Source organism: Anser brachyrhynchus (assembly GCF_964034855.1).
Source record: "Anser brachyrhynchus genome assembly, chromosome: Z".
Taxonomy (NCBI): domain Eukaryota; kingdom Metazoa; phylum Chordata; class Aves; order Anseriformes; family Anatidae; genus Anser; species Anser brachyrhynchus.
This window is the reverse complement of record NC_137697.1, coordinates 44,773,627-44,799,746: the sequence shown is the minus strand read 5'-3', so window position 1 is coordinate 44,799,746 and position 26,120 is coordinate 44,773,627. Positions and strand designations below refer to the sequence as shown.

The following is a 26,120-nucleotide window of genomic DNA, read 5'->3' as shown; positions in this document are numbered from 1 at the left end:
AAAGCTGGACATATTGGAAAGTGTCCAACAGAGGGCCACCACAATGATCAGCGGAATTGTGTAGCTCTCTTACGAGGAAGGGCTGAGAGAGCTGAGATTGTTCAGCCTGGAGAAGAGAAGGCTTGGGGTGATCTCATCAATGTCTATAAATAGCTGAAGGGAAGAGGCTAGGCTCCTTCCTTTGTGCCCAGTGCCAGGACAAGAGGCAGTGGGGCCCAAACTGTTACACTGGAGGTTCTGTCTAAACATCAGGAAGCACTTTACTGCATGGGTGACTGAGCACTGGAATATGTTGCCCAGAGAGGTTTTGGAGTCTCCCTCCTCGGAGATCTTCAAAAGCTGCCTGGACATGGCTGGTCCTGGGCAACCTGCTCAAAGGTGTCCCTGCTTGATCAGGGGGGTTGGACCAGACGACCTCCAGAGGTCTCTTCCCACCTCAGCCATTCTGTAATTGTGTATAATGCCATGGGAACGTTACTGGGAATGGAAAAAAAATTCTTCCATTTTTTCCACAGTTCCTGATCATTATACTTCCGATAGTAACTTTAAACTTTCTTTCTCTTTAAAATGGGCCTGAGCACACAAGCAAATATTTTTCCAATTTTTAGTATTGTTTTCTGCATTGAAAGTTTTCTGCTATTTCATTGGGTAATCAAGTTCTAGTTTTGATAACTCAGAGGAAAAAATAAAAAATCAAACAAATAAACAAAATCGTAGAAGTGAAGTTTGTTATGATTAGTAAGATCATAAAAATTTTTCACCAAAATTTAAAAATATGTGCTAGTTAGAACTACTGCTGTTACATTTTGCCTTGTATGTAACATCTCAGCACACAAAAGCTTTGGGATAATTTCTAGCTTTTAGAACTGGTTGATCCTGTTTTAGATCCCAACCCTGAAAATTCTGCACAGCTGTGAGTATTCCTGGTGCAGCTACTGTTTAAAGGTGTTTTTAATTTCTGATCACACAGTAGTATTTGAAAAATCAAACTCTGTTGTTTCACAGGAAATTCTTCAAAGGAGCTTCAAAGAGAATACTGCATTTTCTTAAGCATGTAAGTGTATTCCTTCACTATTTTCTACCTCCTTTCATCTCTGCAAATACCTCTTCCATCTGTAGTATATCCTGGACCGTGTGGACAGAGCTTCTTATACTGGGTGGTTCCAGGAAGTGGGCAGAGCTCACACTGATTACCCCAGCCCCGGCCTCCATCACAGCAGCACTCAGATTTAGTGACAAGATTGCGGCTGCTTGAAGCCATTTGACACATAGTCTGTAGAACTTCAGCAAAGCAAAAGCCTTGACGATTATCTGTAAGGAAGAATTGGAGAGATTAAGAAAGAGCAGGAGATAAATATCTGAACCATTGAGCATCTAATATATTATTCTGGCTCTCTGTCAACTCTCAAGCACTAGACTACTAGCAACCAGTCTGTGAAGTCTGTTTTGACTTAGCCTTTCAAAAATTTGTCATGTCTTCTGAACATCTGTTGCCATTCCAAGTTTATTCCAGACATCTCCGAAGTTCAGTACTCTATGACTTAATGTGACTTTTACTTCTAGGAAGGATGTGCCCTTAGGCATCCCTGGCAAGCTTACTTGATAGCAGAACAGGCTGCAAGCCAAACTGAGCTCCCTCTTAAGCTACCTATGTTTAGCTTGCATTTAACAGATTTACTTGGAGTGGGGTTAGGGCTTTGGCTTCTTTCTTTCTTGTTCTTTTTTGTTGTTGTTGTTTTTTGTTTGTTCTGTTTTGTTTGTGTGTGTAGGTTTTTTTTTTTCAATTTTTTTTTCCTGGTAAAAATAGTATATCTGACCATCTATACTGTGATGTGATTTAAATGACAAAATCCTTAGCATTTAGAAGTCTCTAAGTGCTGCTAGTCTGCTATTTGCTAGCCTTTTTAAGCAGCACTCCTACTTTGCAGGTGGGAAAAATGGTTTTATATAGCCATACTGTTAATCTGTCCATTTCTTAATCCATTTTCCTTCACTTTTGAACCTTTTGACTAATACATGTCAATCATGAAAGAGGAGTGAAACTATACAATCATTAACATCCTGCATGTTTCCTTCAAACAGGCAGATGAAGAGAGGAGAGATCCCAGCTTCCAGTGATCATGGAAACTAGATTTTGAAGAGATGATACTTCTAAATAGGTAATATGTCAGTTGTCATATTTGTTAATAAAAATGAAGATATTGTCAACTACTCTGACAGATGCTTATGTTTTTAAGTGAAAGATCTTTTGTTTTAAAGCTTAAAGTTAACATCTTTCAGATCCCTAAGAATGTGTACATTTTTGAACACCAAGCTGACCATGTGGTATACAAGTATAAGGAGTATAATCTGTGGATTTCTCACATGAATCAGGTAAAATGTAATCTTTGACTTTAGGTGAAAATTGCTTTGGGTGCCTGGTAACTTAACTGGTTACAGTAGAGAAAGCTGTCCTCACAGGAAGTGCCACTTGTGTGAGACAGCATGTTCACTGTGATGACTTGCAAAACTCAGCAGATTTCTGTTCTTGTAAGTTGGTATACTGGGCAGGTCTTTACACTCCTTATAACTTGAAGACCATGCAATGCTTAGTCTCCAATTTGAGAAGTGAAATATACTTTAACGTGAACAGAATATAAAGGTTTTCACAATATATTTAAAATAGTGTCATCTAAGACTTAATGTTTGTTCTTTAATTCTGAAGATGCAGTTTGTTTCTGCCAGACTAATTTTTCAGTCTTGTCTGACCTGGACAGCCCTAAAGGAAAAGCAGCAATGAGCAAACTAATCCAAAGCATAGTTTTTTAAAGACGATCTATGTAAATATGTGTGTGTGTGTGCATATATATATGTACATTATTTATATATATATATAAAATATAAGAAAGTAATAATGAAAACAGGGTATTTCCTTAGCATTAATGACTGGCTGGGGTTAAAAGCCTGCAACGTCCCACTCCCATCTGGTCCTAATCCTTAGGAAATACTTAGGAAATACATTATTGCTTTGCCATGACGTCAGCACACTACTGATGGCAACTTACAGAGAGCTGGTTATATAGTACATAGGTAAGATAATATCTAAGTAGTTTTAATGCAGGTGTTCTTTATACAGTTCTAAATACTCCTGCAATTTAACATGTTGGTATTGAAAAAACACTTTTAAGTATTTACACTTGCGCACTGGTCATGAAAAAGTTAAGATTCTGCAGTTTTGTTTGATTTTTAAAAAAGTAACAATTTTATAGTGCAAATGACAAGTCTGGACATATTGAAAAGGAAATATAAGTTGATGAATATTAAACCCTTCATCCGTGTTTAATGTACAGACATGCCTCAATAACTTTTCAACATAATTTTGTTTTTTTTTTTGTGAAATCCTAATATTTTTATTCATATTCACTATCTACATTAAAAGTACAGAAAATTCATATGCCTAGTTGCAATATTGTTGCGCTTAAAATCATGTTCTTAATATGTAAACACTTCAGTTTGCTATGCATCCCAGTTTTTCATCTACCTAAGATAACTACATTCTGCTTCTTTAAAAATACCTATAATTTGTCTGGATAGTGTTGCTCCACACCATGTTTATGCCCTGTGGAATGTAGATGCCTCCATGTGAGGCCCTTTGTAGCTTGATTAAGCTGACATTCTCAAGAGGCTCCTCATTCCTGTCATTATTTAATATTATATCATTTAATATCATTTAATTATTTTAATTAATCAGGATCATTATTTAATTGTTTCACCTAAGAGAGCTGTTAGAGATAATCAGAACCCCAATTTACACTCTAAATCCCAGCACCGACACACTCTGTCATGTAAGATGGAATGCATATGAAGGAGGGAGGGACTTACCAAGACACTCGATGCCTGACGGGCTTGACAGGAATCCTTCATTACATTCACATCGGTAGCTCCCAATGACATTCATGCAGCGACCATTTTCACAGATACCTGGCTTGGTACGGCATTCATTTTCATCTTTACAAAAATATCAAATGCAGGTTATTGTTACAAGAAGATGTGTCAGACTTGCAGAATGTATTCAGCATTTTGTGTAATATTTGCAAGAAGTGGAACATCAACAACTGATTAAGTGTGAGAAAGACTTTTCTAGTAATGATATTCTTCTATTCCATGCCTTATATGCTGCATCTAGGATGAAGGCTTTAGACCTTTTTGGGCTCTGCAAGTAACAAGAAGCAGAAAACACTTGCAGCAGAGGAAGTCCTATCCACAACTTTTACCTGGCAAATAGCATTTAAATAAAATTGGAACACGAGCATGATTTGTGTAACAAATTTTCACTTTGTAATCATTAAGAAGGAGTCTGAGTACATTTAACTTCCTTCTGCAATCAGTCACAATTCAGTCAGCACATCATTTCCCTGAAACACTTTACAAACCCAGTCTATTTTCTTCCATAGCTAATGGCATAGACACTGTAGGCAATTAAATACCTCTACAGATGCTTAAAATTTAACTGAAAAATAACCTCAGGTCATTTAAAGGCAGTATTAAATAGAGAAAAAGACAAAATTCTTGTTAGTACAGATTCTTTCCTCTGAGTAAATTCATCAAGTTACATAAAGACGGTAAAGAGGTCATTCTGCTGCTGAAGGGATGCTGTTTTGAAATATTTTCATTTAAAGCATTCTCTGAGACGTATGTTTATTTATTTATTTATTTTTTCCTCTGAGCCAATGATAGCCTCAGATACTTCTTTCTAAAGAGAACTTCGGAATGGTCTTGAGTTTTTTACCCATTAGAAAAGTGTAATTTACCAACATGTAGCTATCATTTTACTCTCAACCAATTCCAAAAATAATAGAGGAAATACAGAGAATTATTGTGAAGTATGGCGGTTTTCACACCTTCTCCTCTTTGTGGCTTTTATATATTGTTTCAGAATCTCACAGTTGTAATTCTTTAAGGAACTGCCACATTATTTATAAACAGTATTAAAGCTGAAGGAAGTTTAACTTTTTATTTACAATAACTTTGCTTTGTACTCATCAGATGAGGTCTCTTTTGTCCTCAAAAGAGGATATTTAATGCTTTAAATCTACCAAGTGTCTGAAAAACTTCCTGATTTTGTTGTAAAATGAAGTAAATAAAACCAGTTTTTCTTCTGAAATACTTCCTAGTTCTTTATACCTATTTTCAAGTAGGGCTCAAACATTGAAACAAAAAGTAAATTTAAGACGTTAGGCACTATCAGCTATCTTAAGTGTCCTTTATGAACTGCAGTTCTCTAGTTTACTATATACACATAAAGAGAATTGTTTTTTGTTGGAATTGCAATAAATGTCTTCTTCCTTTTCTAAGCTTTACCTGTGCAGCCTTCTCCATCAGGTCTTCGGGTCATTCCAGGGGGACAAATGCACATGAAGGTACCAATTAAATTTTTGCACATCATGCCTCTTGATTCGCAGTCATGGAGACCTTCAGCACATTCATCTAGATCTGTAAAAATACATTTATTTTGTATCTGAGCATCCTTCCAGTAGCTTCGTTTACTGAAGACAACAAGCACTTTCTCATGAAAAAAGTGCATCCAGACTTTCCTACCAAACGAGAACTAAAAAAAAAAAATGAGTGTTGTGCATAACTGCAGTTGTCAAAGTAATCTTTGTGAGCTGAAGGACAACTTCACCATCTTGACATTTGTGTCTTTACATTCCCCAGCAAGAACACAGAAAGCACTAGACACTGGCATTATGTGAATTTTGAAGGAGTAAATTATCTGCTGTGCTGCTTGCTACATTTCACTAAGAGGATGAACACAAGATGCACAGAAATGTCTGGAGTATGCTTTGGCCAGCACAGGGTGATAGAAGGTGGGGAGTTCATATCTTAGTCATTACCTTTGCACATCTTTTGGTCTTCTCTCAGTTCATAGCCGACTGGACAGGTGCATTCATAGAAACCATAAGTATTGATACAACGAAAAGCACACAGCAAGGGATTCTGAGCACACTCATTTATATCTGAACAGAAAGGAACAAAAACATCATTCTCCACTAAGTTTTAAAACAATTACCCAGAAGTTTCTATACCTGCACTTCTACATATTTATAACTATATACATGTATGTATATAATCAGCTAAAAACTATCAGAAATGTAATATAATGCAAACCAGAAACTTATGGATGCTTGGTTATGAGTAGTCAGAGAAAACTGAACAAAACTCTGCGTAAAAATATTTACAAAAATAATATGAAACTAGAACTTAAAATGGCAAGCTGGGACTGCTCTATTTTAGATTTTTATTAAATGAAATTTTTAAAATGTATTTCTGTGTGATGACAGATGTCAGCCTTTTTTCAACTATAAGAAAATGAATTCTTGCTTTGGAAAGGAAACATGATTTGTAAAAGACAAAATTTTTAAGAAGGATCCTGATAAGGATCTGATGAGAATAGAATGATTGTACATACACCCCACACTATGAAACTTATTGAAACTTATAGAATGAAACTTATTTAGTGAAACTAATAGAGGATTAGTTTAAAATAAATGAAATAAAATACTTCTCTAAGTTGTGAGAGTAGTAAACTTCTGCATCTTGCTGCCACAAGAGGCTTTAGATGCAGATGGTATCAGTAGTTTGAAGAATGTACTAGACAGATTCTTGGACAACTGATCCATAAATGGATGCTAAACCCACTCTGCAGGAACACATCCTCCAGTCTGCATCATATTTTCCCATATATTCTTGAGAGGAGTGAGCTGCTGAAAGTTGTTAGTCATGCTTATATGCTGTCCTGAATTAGCATTTCAACTGTGAAGGATGAAATAAAGGACTAGATGGACCAGAGGTCTGACTTCAGCTTATTGTGTTCAATGTAATTCATTTGTTACTATAACTGTGATGAATGGGTCAGTTCATAACTGAGCTGCCTCACTTATGAAAAATGCTCTGCAAATTCAGGCATTTTTTGCAGTGGTAACTGATTCAGCTGTTTGCTGGAGAGGAAAAAAAAAAAAAGATGATAACTGTTGGGTCCCCAAAATAGACTCACAATAAATACAGCTAACCACTGCATTGACTACCACAACACATGATTTCAGAAGCCCTGTGATAAACTAAAAATAATGTTTAAATCAATTAATGACTTGCTTTCCCTATAAGATATTTCAATCAAAGAAACTTTTTCCCTCCTGGTTATTATAGCACCAAAGGCCTAGTGAATAAAATAATCTGATGGACAGAAACTAAAGGAAAAAAAAGTAAAAGACAACATACCTTCACAATTCATCATTGGGCCTGGCTCAAATCCATCATGACAGTTGCATTCAAAACTGCCAACTACATTAGTGCATGTACCGTTTCCACATGGGTTGCCGATTGAACATTCATCGGTATCTGTGTATAATGAGTAAATGTAAGCTGAAGAGAACTGGGACACATTTCAAATCATGTTTTAAATTCAAGTGCTATAATTCTTAGCATTTATGAAACAGGGACGCACCAATACAATGTACTCCAGTGAAATCTAAGTTGTATCCCATTGGGCACTCGCAGCGGAAGGATCCATCAGTGTTGATGCAGTGTCCATTCGAACAAATCCCTGGGCTTTCGAGGCATTCATTAACATCTAAAAGGTAGGAAGATATTGGTAATCGCTTATTAGCTGATCTGCTTTTGTATCAAGTCTCACTAGAGCATTTTTAAAAAACAAAGTGCCCCATTCTGTTGGTCTCTACCCATGCATTTTTAAAGGTAATCTCTTATCTATCTCATAATGGCCCACATCTATTAAAAGTCAGCCCCTTGTAACCTGTGGGCCATGGGGAATAAGCCATCATACACTACAATATCCAAGTCTAGTTTTAAATATATAAAAAAAAAAAAATTTGAATGATGAGGAAAAAGCATACCTACCTTCACGTGTATCATCAATTCCTGGAATAGTCCCATGACCGTAAGGACACAGGTCCTGAAAAGCAACTGTGGAGGTACATTTAAAAAAAAAAAAAAAAAAAAAGAAAGAAAAGAGCAAGTGAGAGAAAGAGAATCAGGATAAATGGTTAAACCTATAAAAAATCATGTATCTTCTATACCACCTTTTTCAAAACCCAACCGTTTAAATCATGGCCATTACATTGTCTTGCCAGATGCAAAAGCAACGCTGTCTCTAGGGCAGGGTAGCAGTAGCAGTACTATAATATGCCCAACTTCATTGTGCACATGCTTGGTGCCTTTCTCTTTCTGCACTTGGAACTTGGAGAAAACCAAGAACTGAAAACTGCTGATTACTTCAGGGATCCTCAGCACCGTCCCATTTTACTCTTTTGCTTTTCCTAAAGCAGGTGAGATCCATCAGGATATGTATATGACCTATGATTCATGATACAGTTGGAGGATACTAGTTCATTTCTCTACAGAGCCAAAACAGTAACTCAGGCTGTTTTTCTTTAGTTTCTTCTGTGTAATTTTTTTCCATTTGTTCACCTCAGAATGATTCTACAAAAGGCTGTAAGAGAGAACACCAAACAGATCCCTCCTTCTACTGATTGAAAAGGTACTACACAAATGTGTTTCTCCTTTTCTCCCAGCTAAAAGTCGTTACTTTAATCTTCCTGTGTACCTTCTTCTTCCTTTGGGCAGAGCTCACAAGGATCACCCCATCCTTCTCCTGGCATTTTACTGCAGCAACACTTTGCCTTTGTGGTGTTGAAAGCCTTTGGCACTGAGCACTTCCCATTCTCAAAATTAGTGAAACAGAAGCTCTGGCGAGTATCTGAAAAAGAAAACTCAATTATGTGGAGCCCATGTCTCCTACCAGGTTAAACAATGCGTGTCTAGTCCTGGAAGGAATGATGTTAGGCCTGTATTTTTCTTATTATTTTGAATGCACTTTCCAACTCTCGTAAAATTTGGAATGGGCCTCCCAAAGTCCCTTTTTAGCCTTTTCACAGGGTATGTGTTATCTGTTAAAATTAGCTATTACCTTCCTCAATTGTTAAACTTACCAAAACATCTCCGTCCATTATCAGACAGCACAAAACCTGTAGGACAAATGCACTGGAAACCTCCTGGAGTGTTTGTACAAGAGCCAAAGAGACAGATGTTGGGGTCCTCATTGCACTCATTAATATCTATAAAATTTATGAGAAAAATTTCATCAGAATCCCATCAACTATCAATTCACTGGTTAAGAAACATCATTTATTTATTTATTTAACTTCAACCAGAGGTACACCTCCAATAAAACAACCAAAAGATAAAACAAGCTCCACTAACTTTTTCAAATCAGAGTGTTTCAAATCATGTTATCTGTTCATCATATTTATAGCATAAACTTTAAATAAATGCTTTCAGACTGAAACAGAGAATGAGATATATTTATAAGAAAAATATTTTCCCATCAGCATAAAACATCCAAAGATGAATTTTAAAACAAACTGTATGCTGGGGATTCTTTGGAATAAAAGATATATATTTTTTTTTCACGTTGCCTGACTGACTCTTGAACTGACACTATAGATAGACGGAGGACTATGAGACACATTTATATTTACCAGTTTACTATGGCCACTCTCGATATGTTATTTAAAAATGTTTTCTATTTAATTGGAAACTATAGCTATGCATACTCAGTTTTTTTTTAAGTAAAGATCTTTTTATAATTATTAAAAACTAAAAGCAAAGGAGTGCGTAATATAAATTACACAGGTCTGTAAAATTGTGCAGCTGAAATAGTATCAAGCTGCATATCCTCCACCTATATAGACAAAGAGTAAGAAAAGTAATATAATAATAGACCTTTACTTTATTATTATTAGCAATCTTTTACTTTATTCTGTTCTGCAAATGCTGTCAGAAGAAATAACCCTCTTTGGTAAAGTAATTTCTAAAGGTAATTATAATTTAATACATTCTGAAATGTATTATAAAATTCTCCAAAGCTATAATTGCAGGACAACTCCTTCTGAGTCTTTTAGTAATGGATTTTAGAAGAAACATTATAGGGACCTGTGGCTGCATAAACATTCTGCAGTTATATCAACACTGATCTTAAATCAAAGTGCAGGCGGGAATGGAAGTAAGCTTCATGGATGCTGAGTCACAAATTTGTAGCATCATTTTTCCTGATACTTGTTGGACTCTGTACTATACTGAATCTTAGAAAACTGATCTGTACTTAGCAAAAAAGGCAACTAGGGAAAAACAGTTTTTTGTACAGGAAAAGGTTAAGTAGTATGAGGGGAGGAGTCAGGTAGGAACAGGTCCTGTTGATGTTAAGTCTGAAAAATGTTACCTTGAGTCCACTTTTCAGAAGCTACTATAGGTATAGCATATGAGCAAACCACTGTAGCATAAGCTGGCATGTGACCAAGCTCCACAGAAACTTCCCACGGAAAGATTCCTACTACATGTTTTGAGCTACTTTATTTCCGTGAAAGAAAAGTAATCAATTTCTTAGTTAGTGTGACAGTTGCTAACTTACAAAGCTCAGCAGCTAAGCTGCAGTAATGGGATTGAAATGCTTCTCTTTTGAAGTTCTGATTGTTACTGTAAGGTGTGGCTCAGGACTAGTGGAAGAAACACTTTTTGTGGCCATGACGGACAGGCTAACCAAAAAATGGAAGCAAGTCCTCTCCCCTTCATTCCTCATAAAATAAAAGAAAATATATTAAATGTGTAGGTGAAACTAAGACTTTTTATATGGCTCCCACCTGTTTTGATTTCTCTTGCACTCAAGAAGTAATGAGCTCAAGAAGTAATCTAGCTGTACCCAACCTTCCTGAGAGAAGTAATGAATTTTTATAAAGATGTCTGCTTTTAAGATCAACAGAAAGTAATGGGGAACATCATAGGTTTCAAGAGCTGACAGATTATTAATCAAATTATTACTACAATCATATGATTTTCTAGGCATTGTCTGGTAATTTTATCTCAAAATCTTCTGGACACATGGCAGAATGAAGAAGAATGCAATTAAGTACCCTCTACTAAGGGTAAAAATCTATTTGGCCATCACTGATACTGTCAAAACCATCAAGACTTCTCTCAGGATACTACAGTGTCATGAACAGTGATACTCCAGAAAAACCAAAAGCTTTCATTTTATATTCGTGATTTTACAACCATAGGTGATTTGAATGAATCTCAAACACAATTGCTAATGTATGGGAACAGCAGCTGCCAAAAGAAACCATAAAGCTGGCAGGCAAATTTAATCTTATGGTGTGATACAACAGAATGAGAAAGGTTTGGGGCTCAGAAAATATATCCTATTGTTGAAGACAAAAAATCAAGAAGGTTCCTATGGCCAATGGTCTTTGTTCCTGTACTCAGAAAGTTAGGATAACATAGGCCAAATCATTAATTGCTCGCTAGTCTTTTCTTCATTCCATACAAGGACAAGCTACTCATTTACTATCAGGAGTTATTTTGATGAGTGTGTCTGAGGGGTGTCAGCTACCCTCAGCAATTTGAGCTGAGAACCACGTTTCACAGTGGACAGGCAGTTGCTTATTCCGTTCTCTGACCCCACAGGAATCTAAGGCCCCCTAGGTTAGCTGCCGAAAACTAGTTGCGTGCACCTTTCTTGCCAGGTGCCCCCACATGGTATAGTTAGATGTCAATAACATTCACAGCAGTCCTGTGCTTTGCTCTCCTTGTAGCTTGAATCTATTTCTCTATCTCTGCTACACCCACTCTTAATTCACTATGCGACACTGCTCCTGAACTATGTTCAAATGAGACAGTTCTATGAACAAACAAGAACATGCAAACTGATGGAAGGTCTATTGTACTCTCATGTCCCTGTGGATCTCAGCACTTGAGAGACATACAAAACACCAAATCAGAAAACAATTGTTAGAATAAACCAATTTAAGCAATTTTTCCCATAAATTCCAAAACTTTTTCCAAATCCAAAGATTTTAAAATGTCATAGCCCTGTGAGACCAAAGGTTTCTTCATGCATTGATTGCCATTATTTTACAACATTACAATAATTACCATTTTTTCAAACATTATATAAATCCACTACACAGGTTGGTTTGTTTTATCAATAATATCTGGAAAAAAAAAAGGGGGGGGGGTCATGAAATACAGGACACCATTTTTTTGGAAAAGTAAATCCAAGTATTTTTCAGTTTGCATCAATGAAGAAATGAAAAGTACAAAACATAGCACAATACAGATCAAGGCGATATCTTGTCTTTCACTTTTAAAATCTGTTCCTGAAGACTTTAACTACTTATGCCCTTTCCCCATGATCTGAAGTAGGACAGAATTCACAATCATCAGTACGTACAACTACTTTAAAGCCAGATACTTTTAATTTTTAAATTGTTTAGAAGCAACAATTACAACTTGCCTTACCAATACAACTTTCACTCTTTACTTCATATCCCGGTGGACAGATGCATCTGAATGATCCTTCCAAATTTTGACAGGTACCAGGGGAGCATGAACCAGGTAGTGCCACACACTCATTAGTATCTTAGGAGAATAGAATCAGGAAAGGTTTAGAATCATGTAATTCTTAACAGCATTGTTCTTACATTACAAAACAGTGTTATTCATTACAAATATGGTAGAGTACCTTCCAATTTTCTAAGACATTTAAATGCACATAGATTAACTATTTCAAGCCCCAGTTACTTCTATTGTGTGACATTAAAATCATTGTCATTTTTATTTTTTCTTTTTAGATACTCAGACTGTGATCCTTCCCTCTACATAGGAGCTGATAGCTGTATTATTTCAGCTCAGCAGTACTGTAACATCTCCATGTGGTATCATACATACCAATGCAATTCTTGCCATCTAGAGTAAGTTCATATCCTTCATTACATAAACATTTGAAGGAACCAATTTCATTGAAACACCGGCCATTTCTGCACACCTGACCAAAGAAGGAACTGCACTCATCAATATCTATAAAGAAACAAACAACAACAAAAAAAAACACACAAGTGAGAGTTGAGTCCCTCCAAGAATTTAACCATTAGAATGTGTAAGCATGCACAGTATATACAGAGTGTTATAAACACACTCAAGTTGCAATGCATATATTTCCATGGAAAAGGCAAATCTTGCAGCAAGAAGGGAACAGTTGACACTGGAAAGTAACTCTCACTCAAGTGCTTTAGGGTATATGTTCTATTTAAACAACACTCTTTTTTATGGGGTATTATAATTTTTAAACTTGCAGCATTACCTCAGCTACTGCATCTGGAGACAGTCAATTACTGCCAACTGACTGTATGATACTAACTCCAGACACAGAGAAGAAAATGTAACATGGGGTGTTCTGGACTTTATCTGGATTTTATATGTGCTCAAGTTCCCCCCTAAAACCTGCTTTGTCATTTTTCAATGTTTGGAATATGTCATTTGCTTTCCATGGGAAGATTTTCTCCTTCATAGCAGTTCTGAAAATGAGGTTTGAAATGCTTATTAGTTAAGAGTTACTTTAATAAGGCAAAATGAAAGAAACACTGCATAATTCAGTAATGTATTACAGATGAGTAATACGGATGAGAAAGTTTAAGAAATGAAAATCAAGGAGATTGGATAAGTATCACGGTGTAAGAACAACTTACACTTCACTGTTGTAAAACACTTTAATTTGAATGATGAAAACTAACATCAATTTTACTGAAAAGGTTTTAGGTCTTCTTCAGAAGTGTTAAGAACCAGCTCCTGTACAAGATGTACCTTCTGCTTCAGCCAGTACAGACCTGCCTGGTTACTAGTTTATTCCACAGTGTATTTCTTCTGTGTGACAGTTCCACAAGTACAAATACTTCCAGACTATTATATTGGGATGGGCTTAAACTGAATGACCGGGATGGCTTGGAAGAAAGATGTGGGGCTCTCCAGGCTGTCAAGAGGCAAGCTCACGAAAGCCAAGTCTCTGAGTCAGCTTGAGCTCCTTAGCCTCCTTGAAGGCACAGCCTGGAGGATGCTCAGAGGCACAGCCTACTGGATGCTCCTGGCAGTAGCCTGGCAGCTGTACTGCTATGGGAAAGAAACTCCTTGGCAAAGACTGCCGTTCTTTGGCTGCAGTCTCTTCTTTCTTGAACAAGTTTTGAATTTTCTCTTTCCTGGAGAAGGACAGGATTTAAAATACTTATTTAAAATGTTTTAGTTCTCTCCTGAACCACAAAGGAAATGGTAGACTTTGTTTTGTCTTTATTCTGTAGCAGAAAGGAATCTGAAGGCTTCTGTTTTGGCTTAGGCTTTGCACAAGGCAGAGGATCTCCAGAGACTTATGAGTCTGTTCTTCAGCCTAGGAAGATTTTATTTTCTTTATCACAAATATTTAAATTATCCAAAACTATCAGATATTCTGGTGTTCTCCACTTTTAAGGAATAGGAAATAGCAATGCCTCTGTGTAAGCAGAGTTTGTCTTAGGAAATTTAGGTGATTAGCCGTGCTTGCTTTCTTATTGCTGGTCTCATTCCTTTTTCACACCGTGCACAAGCTTCAAACAATATGGTGAAATAAAGAAATGATTTTAAATTCCTTAGGTAACTCTGGTGTTATGTTATTATTCAAACTTATTGTGAGTGGCTCCTATGGACTTTGCCAGTAGTCAAGGACATTTGCTGTAATTGCCCAAGAAATCTAATGGGGATGAGGACTGCATTAAAATGACAATGAACTGTAAGGCTGCCCCAGTGGTCAAGAGCTTTAGGGATTACATTATCTCAAGCTGGATGGTAAAACATATTCTGAATTTATTTTCAAAAATTATAATAATGGTTAACCTCTAGGGTTGGTAGCTGTATCAATTACTGCACTCAATTAACTTCCCTAGCACCCTGAAACATCTGTTTGAGTTTTAACTATATACATCCTCCTTGGCATACTAACCCAGCCACAATGAAAGCATGGTTTGGATTACATCACCTACCCATACAATCATTATTATGAGTTAATTCAAATCCTGGATAACACAGACAGTTATATGATCCAACTGTGTTTTTACATGTTCCGTTTCCACATGGATGGCGTTCACATTCATCAACATCTGCAAAGAGAAACAAAATTATATGCTAGAATTTATTTTTACAGGTATTTGTTAAGGTGATGTCTTTGCACGCAGTGACGATACTCTAAACCTGTAACATCTGTCACATTTTTTATTTATACTACTGATTTTTACAGCATTGTGTGCAAAGTTCTGGGCATGTGTAGGAAAACACTACATATGACACTTATTTTTCATTTGTATTTTAAAAGCTATTGCTACATGTAAAGATCAAAATAAGTGCATATGCAGTACCATGAAGCTTTCTTTTTATTTTCCTTAGTAAAACTTCTTCATTTCTTAATGTGCACTAGTGATCTGAAATCAGTACAAAGGATTGAGCATCAAAGTCTCAGAACTATCTCAAAATTCATATACACCTCTTACTCTAATGCACATGAAAACCTGTTCAAAACACTCTATAAAGGAGTTATGTATCATTGTTCACAATGACGTTTGCATACATAAATTCATTATGTTATTATTACTTTCAGAAATATAAAGACTGCCTTCAAACTCTTGGATACATCCATTTTTTAATGCACTAGAATTCAATGTTTTCTACTGTGTATTTGAGTGCTGTTTGGATTTTCATGGGGATATGAAGGTTATTTGTCTCCGAGTTCTTGTGGACTTTCTGAAACATTTGTTTATTTATATATTTATAACATTTATTTACAGATGGTAAACAATTTGTTATAGGATTGTTTCCATAACCTGTCATTGTCAAGATTTGTATTTCAGACTGCATTTCGGTCAAAATTTTTATTTCAGACTATGAAAGACAAATTTCAGTTTTAGAATTATTATTGTTTCAAGTAACCATGTTCTGGAAATTTTGCATTGTTAACAGAAGTCACTTTCCGAAATATCTTTTTCAGGTGATTTGACAAATATGATTTAGTTCAAAAATGGGAAGACTCAAAGCATATATGAATATATAATATTATGGGAACAGGTTTTCAATGCCCCCATGAAATAGAAGTACGAACACACCTGTGTTATAGAGGTCACTGAATGTCGCTAGTGCTTAGAGCTGACATTTAGTTTTTTTTTTCAAAGAGAACCAAATTCACACATGCCTCACATCTTTCTTTAAATATCCTTTAGAATTTAATATTTAACATTAAAAAAGAAAAGAAAAACACTCTTATTTTGCTATCAGCTTATTTCTTAATGTCATCTCTTTCATGTCATCATCTGAATATAAAATTAGTATAGATTACATTGTGTGGGATTCTATTTTTTTAATGAAGTAGGAACTCAATAAAATTTGAAATAATTGAAAAAAAATCTGTATTTTTTTCTCCAGACTCTATTGCTCTGTAGTATCACCTGTAAATTTTTCTTTCAAATGAGTCTTTATCATGCATTTTTGTGAAAATGGGGTTAACATGTTCTTCGGTAATACGGAGCTACCTCTGAAAATATTGTGATTTTTTTCTCCTTTCTCCAAGGACAACTTCACATACTTTAATCACAAAAACTCAAAGACATATGAATCAGCCTTTCAATGCCATTATATTCTTTTTATACAATTAAAAAAAAGAATTAACTCATTCCCCTCTATTATCCTCTCTTTTAAAACCACAAAAGTGTATTCTTTCCATACCCATGCACATAGTCTGGTCTTGAGATGCCTTAAAACCATTGTGACATATGCACTGGTAACTTCCTTGCATGTCCACACATAAACCATGACTGCAAACATTAGGAATTTCCAGACATTCATTGCGATCTATAACAAAAATATAAAACAGATGGTACACATTATTGACTTTTATTATTCATTCATGTTACACAAACATGTTTTTACAATCTGTTATTATTATTAAAACCAGACTCAAAATTATCCATAACTAAACCTGAATCATAACAAAATTTCATTTTATAAGAACTTCTTGCCTATACACCTCAAGGTCAAAACTACTGTTAGTATTTGGTTGATACCTCAAGAATGTTCTTTAAAAGTTTCACTCTGTCTTTTCTTCCCTTGCACAGAGAAACAGGGCTATAAAATAAAAACTGCTACATAAAACACATAGCAGAATATGCAAGGTAACAGAAAATAAACATTACTTTTACCCTTCAAAAGAATCAAATACAGACCCTTGATTACGTACAAACAGATTCAGACTAGAAAAATCAACTGATTTCTTACCAACACAAGCACCATTGGGTGAAAGTTTAAAACCAGCAGCACATTCACAGCGGTAACTACCAGGACTGTTGATACAGTCCGCGTTTCTTTGACAGAGATTGTCTCCATTGCTGCACTCATCAATATCTGAAATACCAAGAGTCATAGTAAGAAACCACAAGATGCATATTCCTGCCTAGTGTTTAGACTGTATAGTCAGTCTTGTGCAAGACTGGTCTTCATAGGCCTTCCTGAGCAAAGTATGAAGTTGCTGACCTTCAGCCTCCTGTGCCATACGTGCAAATGAAAAGCAACATCAATAGAATTTTATCAACAGCACAGTTTTTGGATGAAGGAGGATCCTATGAATCCAACTCCCTATATACTGAAGCAGTCATGCAGTTTTAAACAAGTACCTGAAGAAATTTATTCTTTGTAGTAAGTTCCTCTGTACATTTATGTATTTTAAACAAAAGAACGTTTTGAAGTGAAAAAGTAAGTGGCACAGTTTGTTAGCAACTTAGGGCACAAGTGTCATCAGCACAAGACACTTAAACACCAATGACAAAACTACTATTGACTTCAGGACACACAAAATTTCACTACTATCTTCTATGAATATATGATACTTCTTTACTGATAAACCCACAAAAGAACAGATATAAGGGGGAAAAATCAAGGGAACTTTTTCTTCAAACAAGTTTTAACAAAAATTAATAAAAAATACCATAAGACCATAATAAAATGAAGCATTTAATTTACCTCTTATTTAGGAGCCAGCGGGTTGCTTGACACAAAACTATGACAAACTGTATTGAGTGCGTATGCATATGTATTAGAGACAAACACATCACAAACTCATTTATGGATTTGACCCCTACAAGAAAGCAAGTTCACAACCTGTCCCTTAGAGCCTGAAAAACATGTAATTTAAATGTTCCCCTTCCCTTTATGATAATTATGCTTATGTGAACTAAGTAGAAAATAATGTCACTTCAAATCACCTTCACAGACCAAGAGCAGGTCATTGTAGCTGAATCCAGTGGGGCACTCACAGCGGAAGCTGCCAATCTGATTGATGCAAACACCATTTGCACAGATTCCTGGGATCTCCTTACATTCATCGATGTCTGAAAGTCAGATGAGCTTGTCAAAATACAGTGCTTCTTGACTTTATGTACAATATGGTTTCTCAATTGCACTGTTTTTTATACTGAGATGAGAAGTTCCTTTTAATTTACTTAAACTACTAATTATATACAGGGTATAAATCAAAACATATGCCTGTTACAAGAAAAAATAAACTATGTGAAGTTCAGCAAGTGATCAAAACAGAGAAATACTAAATATTAGCAAGATGCAGAAGTGTTACAAATGTGCTGATGAGTCCAACAAAATTTTTGAAGGCAAAACCTTCAAAAAAATCGCCAAACCTTCAGAAAAACAAACCTTCAGGAGGGGGGAGGAAAAGATCATTATCAAAATGATCAAAAGTTATCTCTCTCCTATGAAGAAAGGCAGACAGCTGGGGATGTTCACCCTGAAGAAGAGAAGGCTCTGGGGAAACCTCAATGCAGCTTTTCAATACTTAAAGGGGGCTTATAAAATAGATGGAGAGCAACTTTTTGCTTGTGCAGATATTGTTAGGACAAGGGGGAATGGCTTTAAAGTGAAAGAGGGGAGACTTAGATTAGATATTAGGAGGAAATTCTTCACTCAGATGGTGGTGAGGCACTGGAACAGGCTGCCCAGAGAAGCTGTGGATGCTCCGTCCCTGGAGGTGTTCAAGGCCTGGCTGGATGAGGCCCTGGGCAACCTGATCTAGTGGGTGGCATCTCTGCCTACTGCAGGGGGTTGGAACTGGATGAGTTTTAAGGTCCCTTCCAACCCAAGCTGTTCTATGGTTCTACGATTCTGTGAAAATGGAGGAATCAAAAAATATAAACAACAAGCCATTATAACTTTGCTCTCACACTCTGTCTCACCATCAGAACTTCAGAATGAATTAGAATTTTATTTTATGAAATATTCATTTTAGTCCACTATTATGGAGCTGCACCAATCTTATGCATAACATCTTTTGGTTATCTTCAGGAAGTTTATTGAAACTTACCAACAGCTTTTCCAGTATGAATATCAAAAGTAAAGCCAGGAATATTCCCACATATGTTTTTGAATTCAGCTACAGCAAAACAAAGAAAAATGCATTTTTAGTGAGTATTTATAAATCTCTCAATTACTTGTAGTTTTCTCAGAGCAGATAGAAGCCAAATTTACGCAGAAGAGAGAGCAATTGCCTTCTGTACAAATTATACTGAAAATTCAGGTTGCCAATAAATGAGTGCAAACTGGAACACTAATTCATACTTGTTTTTTTGCAAATCTTCGCAGACTTTGGCACAAGAACAAATGTCTGGTTTGAGCAAGCAGAGCTTCAGTTTGTTTTAAATAGAACTCAATAACTTACCATTTAAGGTTCATTATTGCTTTCTAGAAATCTGTAGAGAGAATCTGCAGCAACACTTCCAGAAAGAAGTAAATTTAACTTACTGGTACCCAGAGTGGTGATAATTTATTTCTCTTCTGGTTGTTGTCTTAGTTTCTTGATCCTCTATATTTCAATGGCAGCTTTTCATTAGTTTAAAATTTGGTTAAGTTTAATCACTGGCGTTATAACTTGAGTAATTCTTATTTCCCTTAAACCAAATGTTCTTTATTAAAATTTCTGCAAATGTAGTTGATAATTGCGCAGAATGTGATTTGGCAAAATAATTTTTTCACATTCAAATATTCTTATTTCTTGTACAAGCTGACTAGAATCCAGTATATAAACCTCAGCATTTTCTTCTGTGCTGCTCGTTAGTGACTGTTTAATGCCTACTGACGTTACTCTTGTACTACACAATAATCTCAGAGCTCACTGCCACCATGTTTTACCATCCAGAAATTTTGTGTTCTATTAACATTTATAAGATTTAAGGTTTTCTTTATAACAATTGTTTTCTGCATGGAGATTTATGCCATTTATATTGTTGTTAAACCAGTGAAACACACATTATGGGTAAAAAGAGGGCCCTGTGTTCACTACCTTATCCCCATGGATGATGACAATCTAGTTCTGTAATAATGCCTAACATCAGTTCTGGGAGAATGAAGAAGAAGCTCAGAGAGTTGCAGGCCTTCTTTCCTTCTGTGCTATGTTACCTATGTATTTCGTATGTTCTATTTAATAGAGTTCTTTCATATTTTTTCAGTTTGTAATGTGTAGAAAAAATTGCATGTAATTACGTAAGGACTGTAGTATAATGCTTTTATAGAGACTGCCAAATTAGTAATGCACAAACACTTCAGAGATTTACTTTCTGAAAGCTTGACTTTTTACTATTTGCAACAATGACTTTAAAAAGTATTTACAAAAACCACATACTTATCACTATATTATTTTTCACAGGAAAAAAGATCTATCACATAACAGGGAAAAAACTCTTTGAAGTCAAGCACTACCCAGATGATCCAACCATGAAGAGAGTTCTGCAAATACTTAGTTACTTTTTAGCAGCGAAACAGCTTTTTACACTTATTTGGGTGGGGAAAAAAAAAAAAAAAGAAACAAGAAAGATTATTCTGTTTAAAGCCTGTATGGTGATGGTTATGATCTATATTATGTGTAAAACCGAGCAAGATAATCTTTCCTACCTGAAGTCATCAAACAGAGATTAATAGTTAAGCATAAATATATGAAAAGGAAGAGAGAACACAGTTCACAAAGAAAAAAATTGCAAATTAATTGGCCTGTGAAGTTAATTTAGAGGAACAATATAATTCTCATCAGAGCAGAATAATACTTTTAATGAGGTACTGGGCTCAGTCTAGCAAACTGGTTAGGGTCAGTATATCATAACCCGTCTGTGATGTGTAGCCCCCACCCAGATTTCAGTACAACTGATTATATCCTGTAACTTCAGCTATTCAAGCATTTACGCTAGGAATAAGTGTTTAATCCCTCAAACAATCTCTTTTCATGGTGAAAGAGCATCAGCCATGTTTCCAGATATAGTAAAGGCATTTAAAAGAGCTAACAAGGCAATACTGAAGTATTTCAGGAAATATTTTAACCCAATAACTTCTTGTAGACTGTCTCAGTGAAGTTGTTTTAACAAAGATTTAAAAACTGCAGCAGTTCTTGAAAACTTGTCTTAACAATTTAAAAGGAGAATTCTCTCCTCCATGCAAGAATATTAATTGCATGAATCCCTGCTAATACTTTGGTATATTTTTTTCATATGTTGTCATCCTGATGACAATTTTATGTTGCAAAGACAAATGACTATGGAAAAGAATTTTATGAGCTCTCTCTGATAGCAAACATGTATTTCCTCTCTCAAGCTTATTTTCAGCCCCCATTCCTGACTGCTAGAAACATTCCTTCATTTTCCCTCCTCCTACTTAAGAAAGAAACGGAAGAGGGTGTTTTTCTTTTCATTCCCATTTTCCTCCTCTTTACTGCTTGTGGGAGAAAATCTTCCCTAATTATCTGCTATTTCCCTTACGTCACCAGAATAAACCATGTGGAATGAAAGGAATACACTATTTACACTAACACAACAGAGGATGCACCCCCAAAAGTATGGCTTTAGTGGTACTAGATTGTTGCAAAGTGAATTAAACAGTAAAATGTATATATATTAAACAGTTATTTTATCTAGGCAACTTTGTTCTTTTTACAAATGTAAGAGTATTTTAATGAAGCCCAGGTGCTACTGTCAGGTTTCCAAGTTGGTGATTCTCTCACCAACAATTTTTCTGAGTTGAGCTTTCAAGCGTGATTTGTTCCAGGCAAGAAACTCCATAAAGACTAACTGAAAAAGGACTGAGTACCTTTTTATTTTCACTTCATTTTGTAGAAGGAAATTTTTACTTCCCTTTACTATGCCCTACTTACAGAGCTTTTGCAAGTTAATCACCTTCAGTAGAGGTAATGTAAAAACAACCAAGAGGATCACGCTCAGATTTGAGACACAAATGAAAAATCTAGAAAGGCAATACACTCAGGTTACGAAACACAATCTTTGTGTTCAAACAGAGATTAGGACTACAAGGATAAATGTATCCCTTGCTATGCAGTTACTAAATTATGCTATCCTAAATCAATGATCCTGGAAGGCTGATCAGGCAGCAGACATCTCTTTCTTTCCAGGCCTTTATGTTCACCTCCACTCAGGGGGACCTGACAGTATTTTCTTCCCTTGTCCCTGATCTCACTGACAGCAGAGAGGGAAAATGTGCACATTCTTCCTGTATCTTTTATTCAACCTGGGTGAATGATTGGTTTCCTCGACTATTGAGGCTGTATCTTTCCTCTGCAGAAATGGAAGAAATATCTAGACCTGTTTAGCACAGCAAGACTTATTCCAACCAGTGAGAAGATGGCAGAGTATTTGTCACACTGTTTTAGCATAACAACTCCATACAATGCTACAGGCTTGGGGCGGAATGGTTGGAAAGCTGTGCAGAGGACAAAGATCTGGAGGTGTTGCTTGACACTTGCCTCAACATGAGCCAGCACTGTGTCCAGGTGTCCAAGAAGGCCAATGGCATCCTGGCTTGTGTCAGGAATAGTGTAACCAGCAGGACCAGGGAGGTGATTGTCCCCCTGTACTCAGCTCTGGTGAGGCCGCACCTTGAGTACAGTTTTGGGCCCTTTACTACAAGGAGGACATCGAGGACCTGGAGCGTATCCAGAGAAGGGCTACAAAGCTGGTGAAGGGTTTGGAACACAAGTCCTTTGAGGAGTGACTGAGGGACCTAGGGTTGTTTAGTCTGGAGAAGAGAAAGCTCAGGGGAGACCTCACTACTCTCTACAGCTACCTGAGAGGAAAGTGTGGGGAGCTGGGGATCAGCCTCTTCTCACAGATAACCAGTGATATGAAAAGAGGAAATGGCCTCAAGTTGCGACAGGGGAGGTTCAGGATGGAGATTAGGAGAAATTAGGAGAAATTCTCAGAAAAAGTAGTTAGGCACTGGAACAGGTTGCCCAGGGAAGTGGTGGAGTCACTGTCCCTGGGGGTGTTTTAGGAAAGGTTGGATATGGTGCTTAGGGACATGGTTTAGTGGATAATATTGGTGGTAGGTGGATAGTTGGACTACATGATCATGGAGGTCTTTTCAACCTTAATGATTATATGATACTGTGATTTTGGCAAAGTTTTTTGGGGGCCTGAAATTTCAACTTCAGCTAATATGCTGAAGGAGCAGATGCACAAAGAATGTAAGAAAATTGAATGATTATGGTAGGCTTTACCCGTTCCTGGAGTTGGACATGGTTCACAAGGTTTATTCCAGGCTTTCCCAACATTGTATGTGCAGCAACACATCCTTTTGGTCACATTGAAGGGCAGTTCATTCTCACAGGAGGTTCCATTATAGCTTCTGTAGCAAAAGCTTTTCCTCATGTCTAGATGTGAGAGAAGAATCACTTATGAAGTAACCAATGAATTGATTTAAGTAAATATCTACCCCCATGAACCAAGACAGTAATTCATTAACTCTGGCTTCTGAATGCAATCCAAAAATGTGCACAGATACACTCAGAAATCATTTAAGGATTGCACTCCTCTAACTTTTTGTACTAGACTTACCTGAAATGACAAAGGGTTAAAAGCAACATTCCCAAGAAATCAGAAACAAACTGTAGATGCCCATCAGATCCATCTATATATCAAACCCTACTATTGGAAATGGATGGTGAAAATAAAAAATATTTCTGAGCTCTGTTAAAGAATAAGACCATGAGAACACTGCATTTGGCTCTCTTTCCTGGCTACATGACACAACCTCCTGGGAGTTAAAGGTAGGAAAAAGCTATAATAGAACTTAAGTTTATGAAAAAACGTAACAGCTGCAAGTCCAGTTTTCTGGTGCGAGACTTTAAAGACTTCAGAATTGACCACATGAAAAAGGAAATTTTAGAGCAGGGAGTCTGGTTCCAAAACAGGTTGATATCTAGACAGTTATAGTAAAGATGACATTTTGCATACCCATGCAGTTATGTCCTCCATTGACCTGCATATATTCAGGAGGGCAAATGCAGGTGTAGTTCCCCAGGGTATTGTAGCAGGTTCCAGGACCACAGACACCCGGATGTGCAACACATTCATCAATATCTAGAGACCAAGTGAAAAAAATATAATTAACGATGAGAAGGAAGACCAACCCCAGCACATATTTCTGAGAAACACAGCCAAAATATACTAAGATAAGAAAAAATGTTGCATATAAAGGCTAGTTTGGGAAGTACAGTTCAGATTTGGGTCAATACAGGGAATGTAGTAAAACTAGTAGGCAATATAAGGCACTGAAGCTGGAATTTACAAATCATGAATAACCACCTTATCTATATACTATATAGAAAATACACATATCTGAGATCTAGTATATAAACATTAGTATATGCAAATGTTACATTTCAAGTTTAATATTAATCATATCAATAATGCCCAAGACAATGATTTTAGAAAAGATTTTTGGTAAGAGAGTGGATAGCTACACTGTGGTAAGAGTGTGTGGCCACAGCCACTTTTGGATTTAAGGCTAAAACATTGTTTTTCATCATAGCTGCACTGTGATAAAACAATTTCAAGGGACTCAACCTTCACAGATTCTCGTCTCTTCACTGAGGTAGTAGCCTTTTGGACATTCACACTGGAAGCTGCCAAAAGTATTGATGCAATTTCCACCTTGACAGAGACCTGGCAGCTCCTGACATTCATCAATGTCTAAAAAAAAAAAGAGACAAAAACTTACTTTCAATCCAGAATTAAAAGAAACATCAGACTGTAAGTACTCCCCTGAAATTTTACCAACTAGTAGCTTTTAACTGTCACGTGGATTTTTGTTGCTTCTAAATTGCACTTTATGAAAGTATGGATGTGATGCTCATTCTCTCCTATATAACTAGTTTTTCCGGAGCACGTTTCAGCTTGATGAGCACCTGGAGTTCAGCTTCTGTTACTGTTTACAGGAATTTGGCATCTAATTCCCCATTCCTTCATGCTCACTGGAACCAGGGTTTCTTTGTCCAATGAATGTTTCCTGAAACTTATACCTTCCACTGATAAACTATAATTTTCATAGAAGACTTACTCTTCAGGGCCAATTTCAAAGTTCAGCTCAAGGAAGGAGGCACACAAAAGGTATGAGATCAGTTTATTTTCCTACTGAAATGTTGCTGGACTTCTTCAATGTTCTTTTACAATGCTCCTTTTCACCATGCTATTGTTCAACTCATATTAACTTTTTGGTTTGCAATAAATGTAATGGCTTCTTCAAAATACAGTTCATGCATTTATCTCAACAAAGATGGCATTTTTTTTTATTACCAAATTTCATTGTCATTTACGATGAACTCACCTTCTAAAATAATAGTGATGGGATTTGGTCTGAATCCTTCTCCTCCTGGACAGAGAGTATTGTATTCCGCTAAAGTAAAGTATAACAAGAGAGAGCATGTCAGTTATATGAAGAATAAAGTGCTAAGAATAGAAACAAAGCATTTCATTTGTGTTTCTAACACTTCTTTTTCCCTACTGCCATTATTCTTCTACCTTCCTTGGACTATTTACTGGAAACAAAGCAAGTCTGCTTTGACCATTACCATAACCATGGATATTCTTATAGGCAGGGACAAAACTGTTTCCTTCATTTTCTGCCTGTATAAGATATATATGCATCCTCCACTTTTAGCTTTTACTAGTTCTTCAATACAAAACACCAGTATACAATAGATAAAGAGAGATGTTAAAATTGCAATTCATACTACTATGAGACTGTTAAGAATAAGCTGCTTTATATTTCTTTTGCATTATTTCATATATCTACAAAGTTGGTAAGTATCACTGCGTAACAGTTTTGAAAGTACTTAAGGGTGACAAAAATTGTTATATAACAGTTACCAAGGTTCCCTTTGAGAA

At 36.2% G+C, this 26,120-nt stretch overlaps 1 protein-coding gene across 2 annotated transcripts in view; it reads right to left on the bottom strand.

Annotated features, from left to right (window-relative positions):
• Window positions 1-26,120, bottom strand: part of FBN2 (fibrillin 2) — a 190,018-nt gene that overhangs the window by 11,010 nt on the left and 152,888 nt on the right. For both annotated transcript variants that reach the window (XM_080575090.1, XM_080575089.1), the window contains 20 exons: window positions 25,561-25,629; window positions 24,801-24,926; window positions 24,189-24,314; window positions 23,453-23,605; window positions 19,265-19,333; window positions 18,156-18,281; window positions 17,173-17,298; window positions 16,624-16,749; window positions 14,895-15,011; window positions 12,781-12,909; window positions 12,352-12,471; window positions 8,988-9,113; window positions 8,603-8,755; window positions 7,897-7,962; window positions 7,484-7,609; window positions 7,258-7,377; window positions 5,874-5,996; window positions 5,341-5,472; window positions 3,862-3,987; window positions 1,105-1,311 (listed from right to left, as the gene is read on the bottom strand). In XM_080575090.1, the coding sequence (XP_080431216.1) occupies window positions 1,105-1,311; window positions 3,862-3,987; window positions 5,341-5,472; window positions 5,874-5,996; window positions 7,258-7,377; window positions 7,484-7,609; window positions 7,897-7,962; window positions 8,603-8,755; window positions 8,988-9,113; window positions 12,352-12,471; window positions 12,781-12,909; window positions 14,895-15,011; window positions 16,624-16,749; window positions 17,173-17,298; window positions 18,156-18,281; window positions 19,265-19,333; window positions 23,453-23,605; window positions 24,189-24,314; window positions 24,801-24,926; window positions 25,561-25,629 (2,466 nt within the window). The remainder of the gene's footprint in view (window positions 1-1,104; window positions 1,312-3,861; window positions 3,988-5,340; window positions 5,473-5,873; window positions 5,997-7,257; window positions 7,378-7,483; window positions 7,610-7,896; window positions 7,963-8,602; window positions 8,756-8,987; window positions 9,114-12,351; window positions 12,472-12,780; window positions 12,910-14,894; window positions 15,012-16,623; window positions 16,750-17,172; window positions 17,299-18,155; window positions 18,282-19,264; window positions 19,334-23,452; window positions 23,606-24,188; window positions 24,315-24,800; window positions 24,927-25,560; window positions 25,630-26,120) is intronic.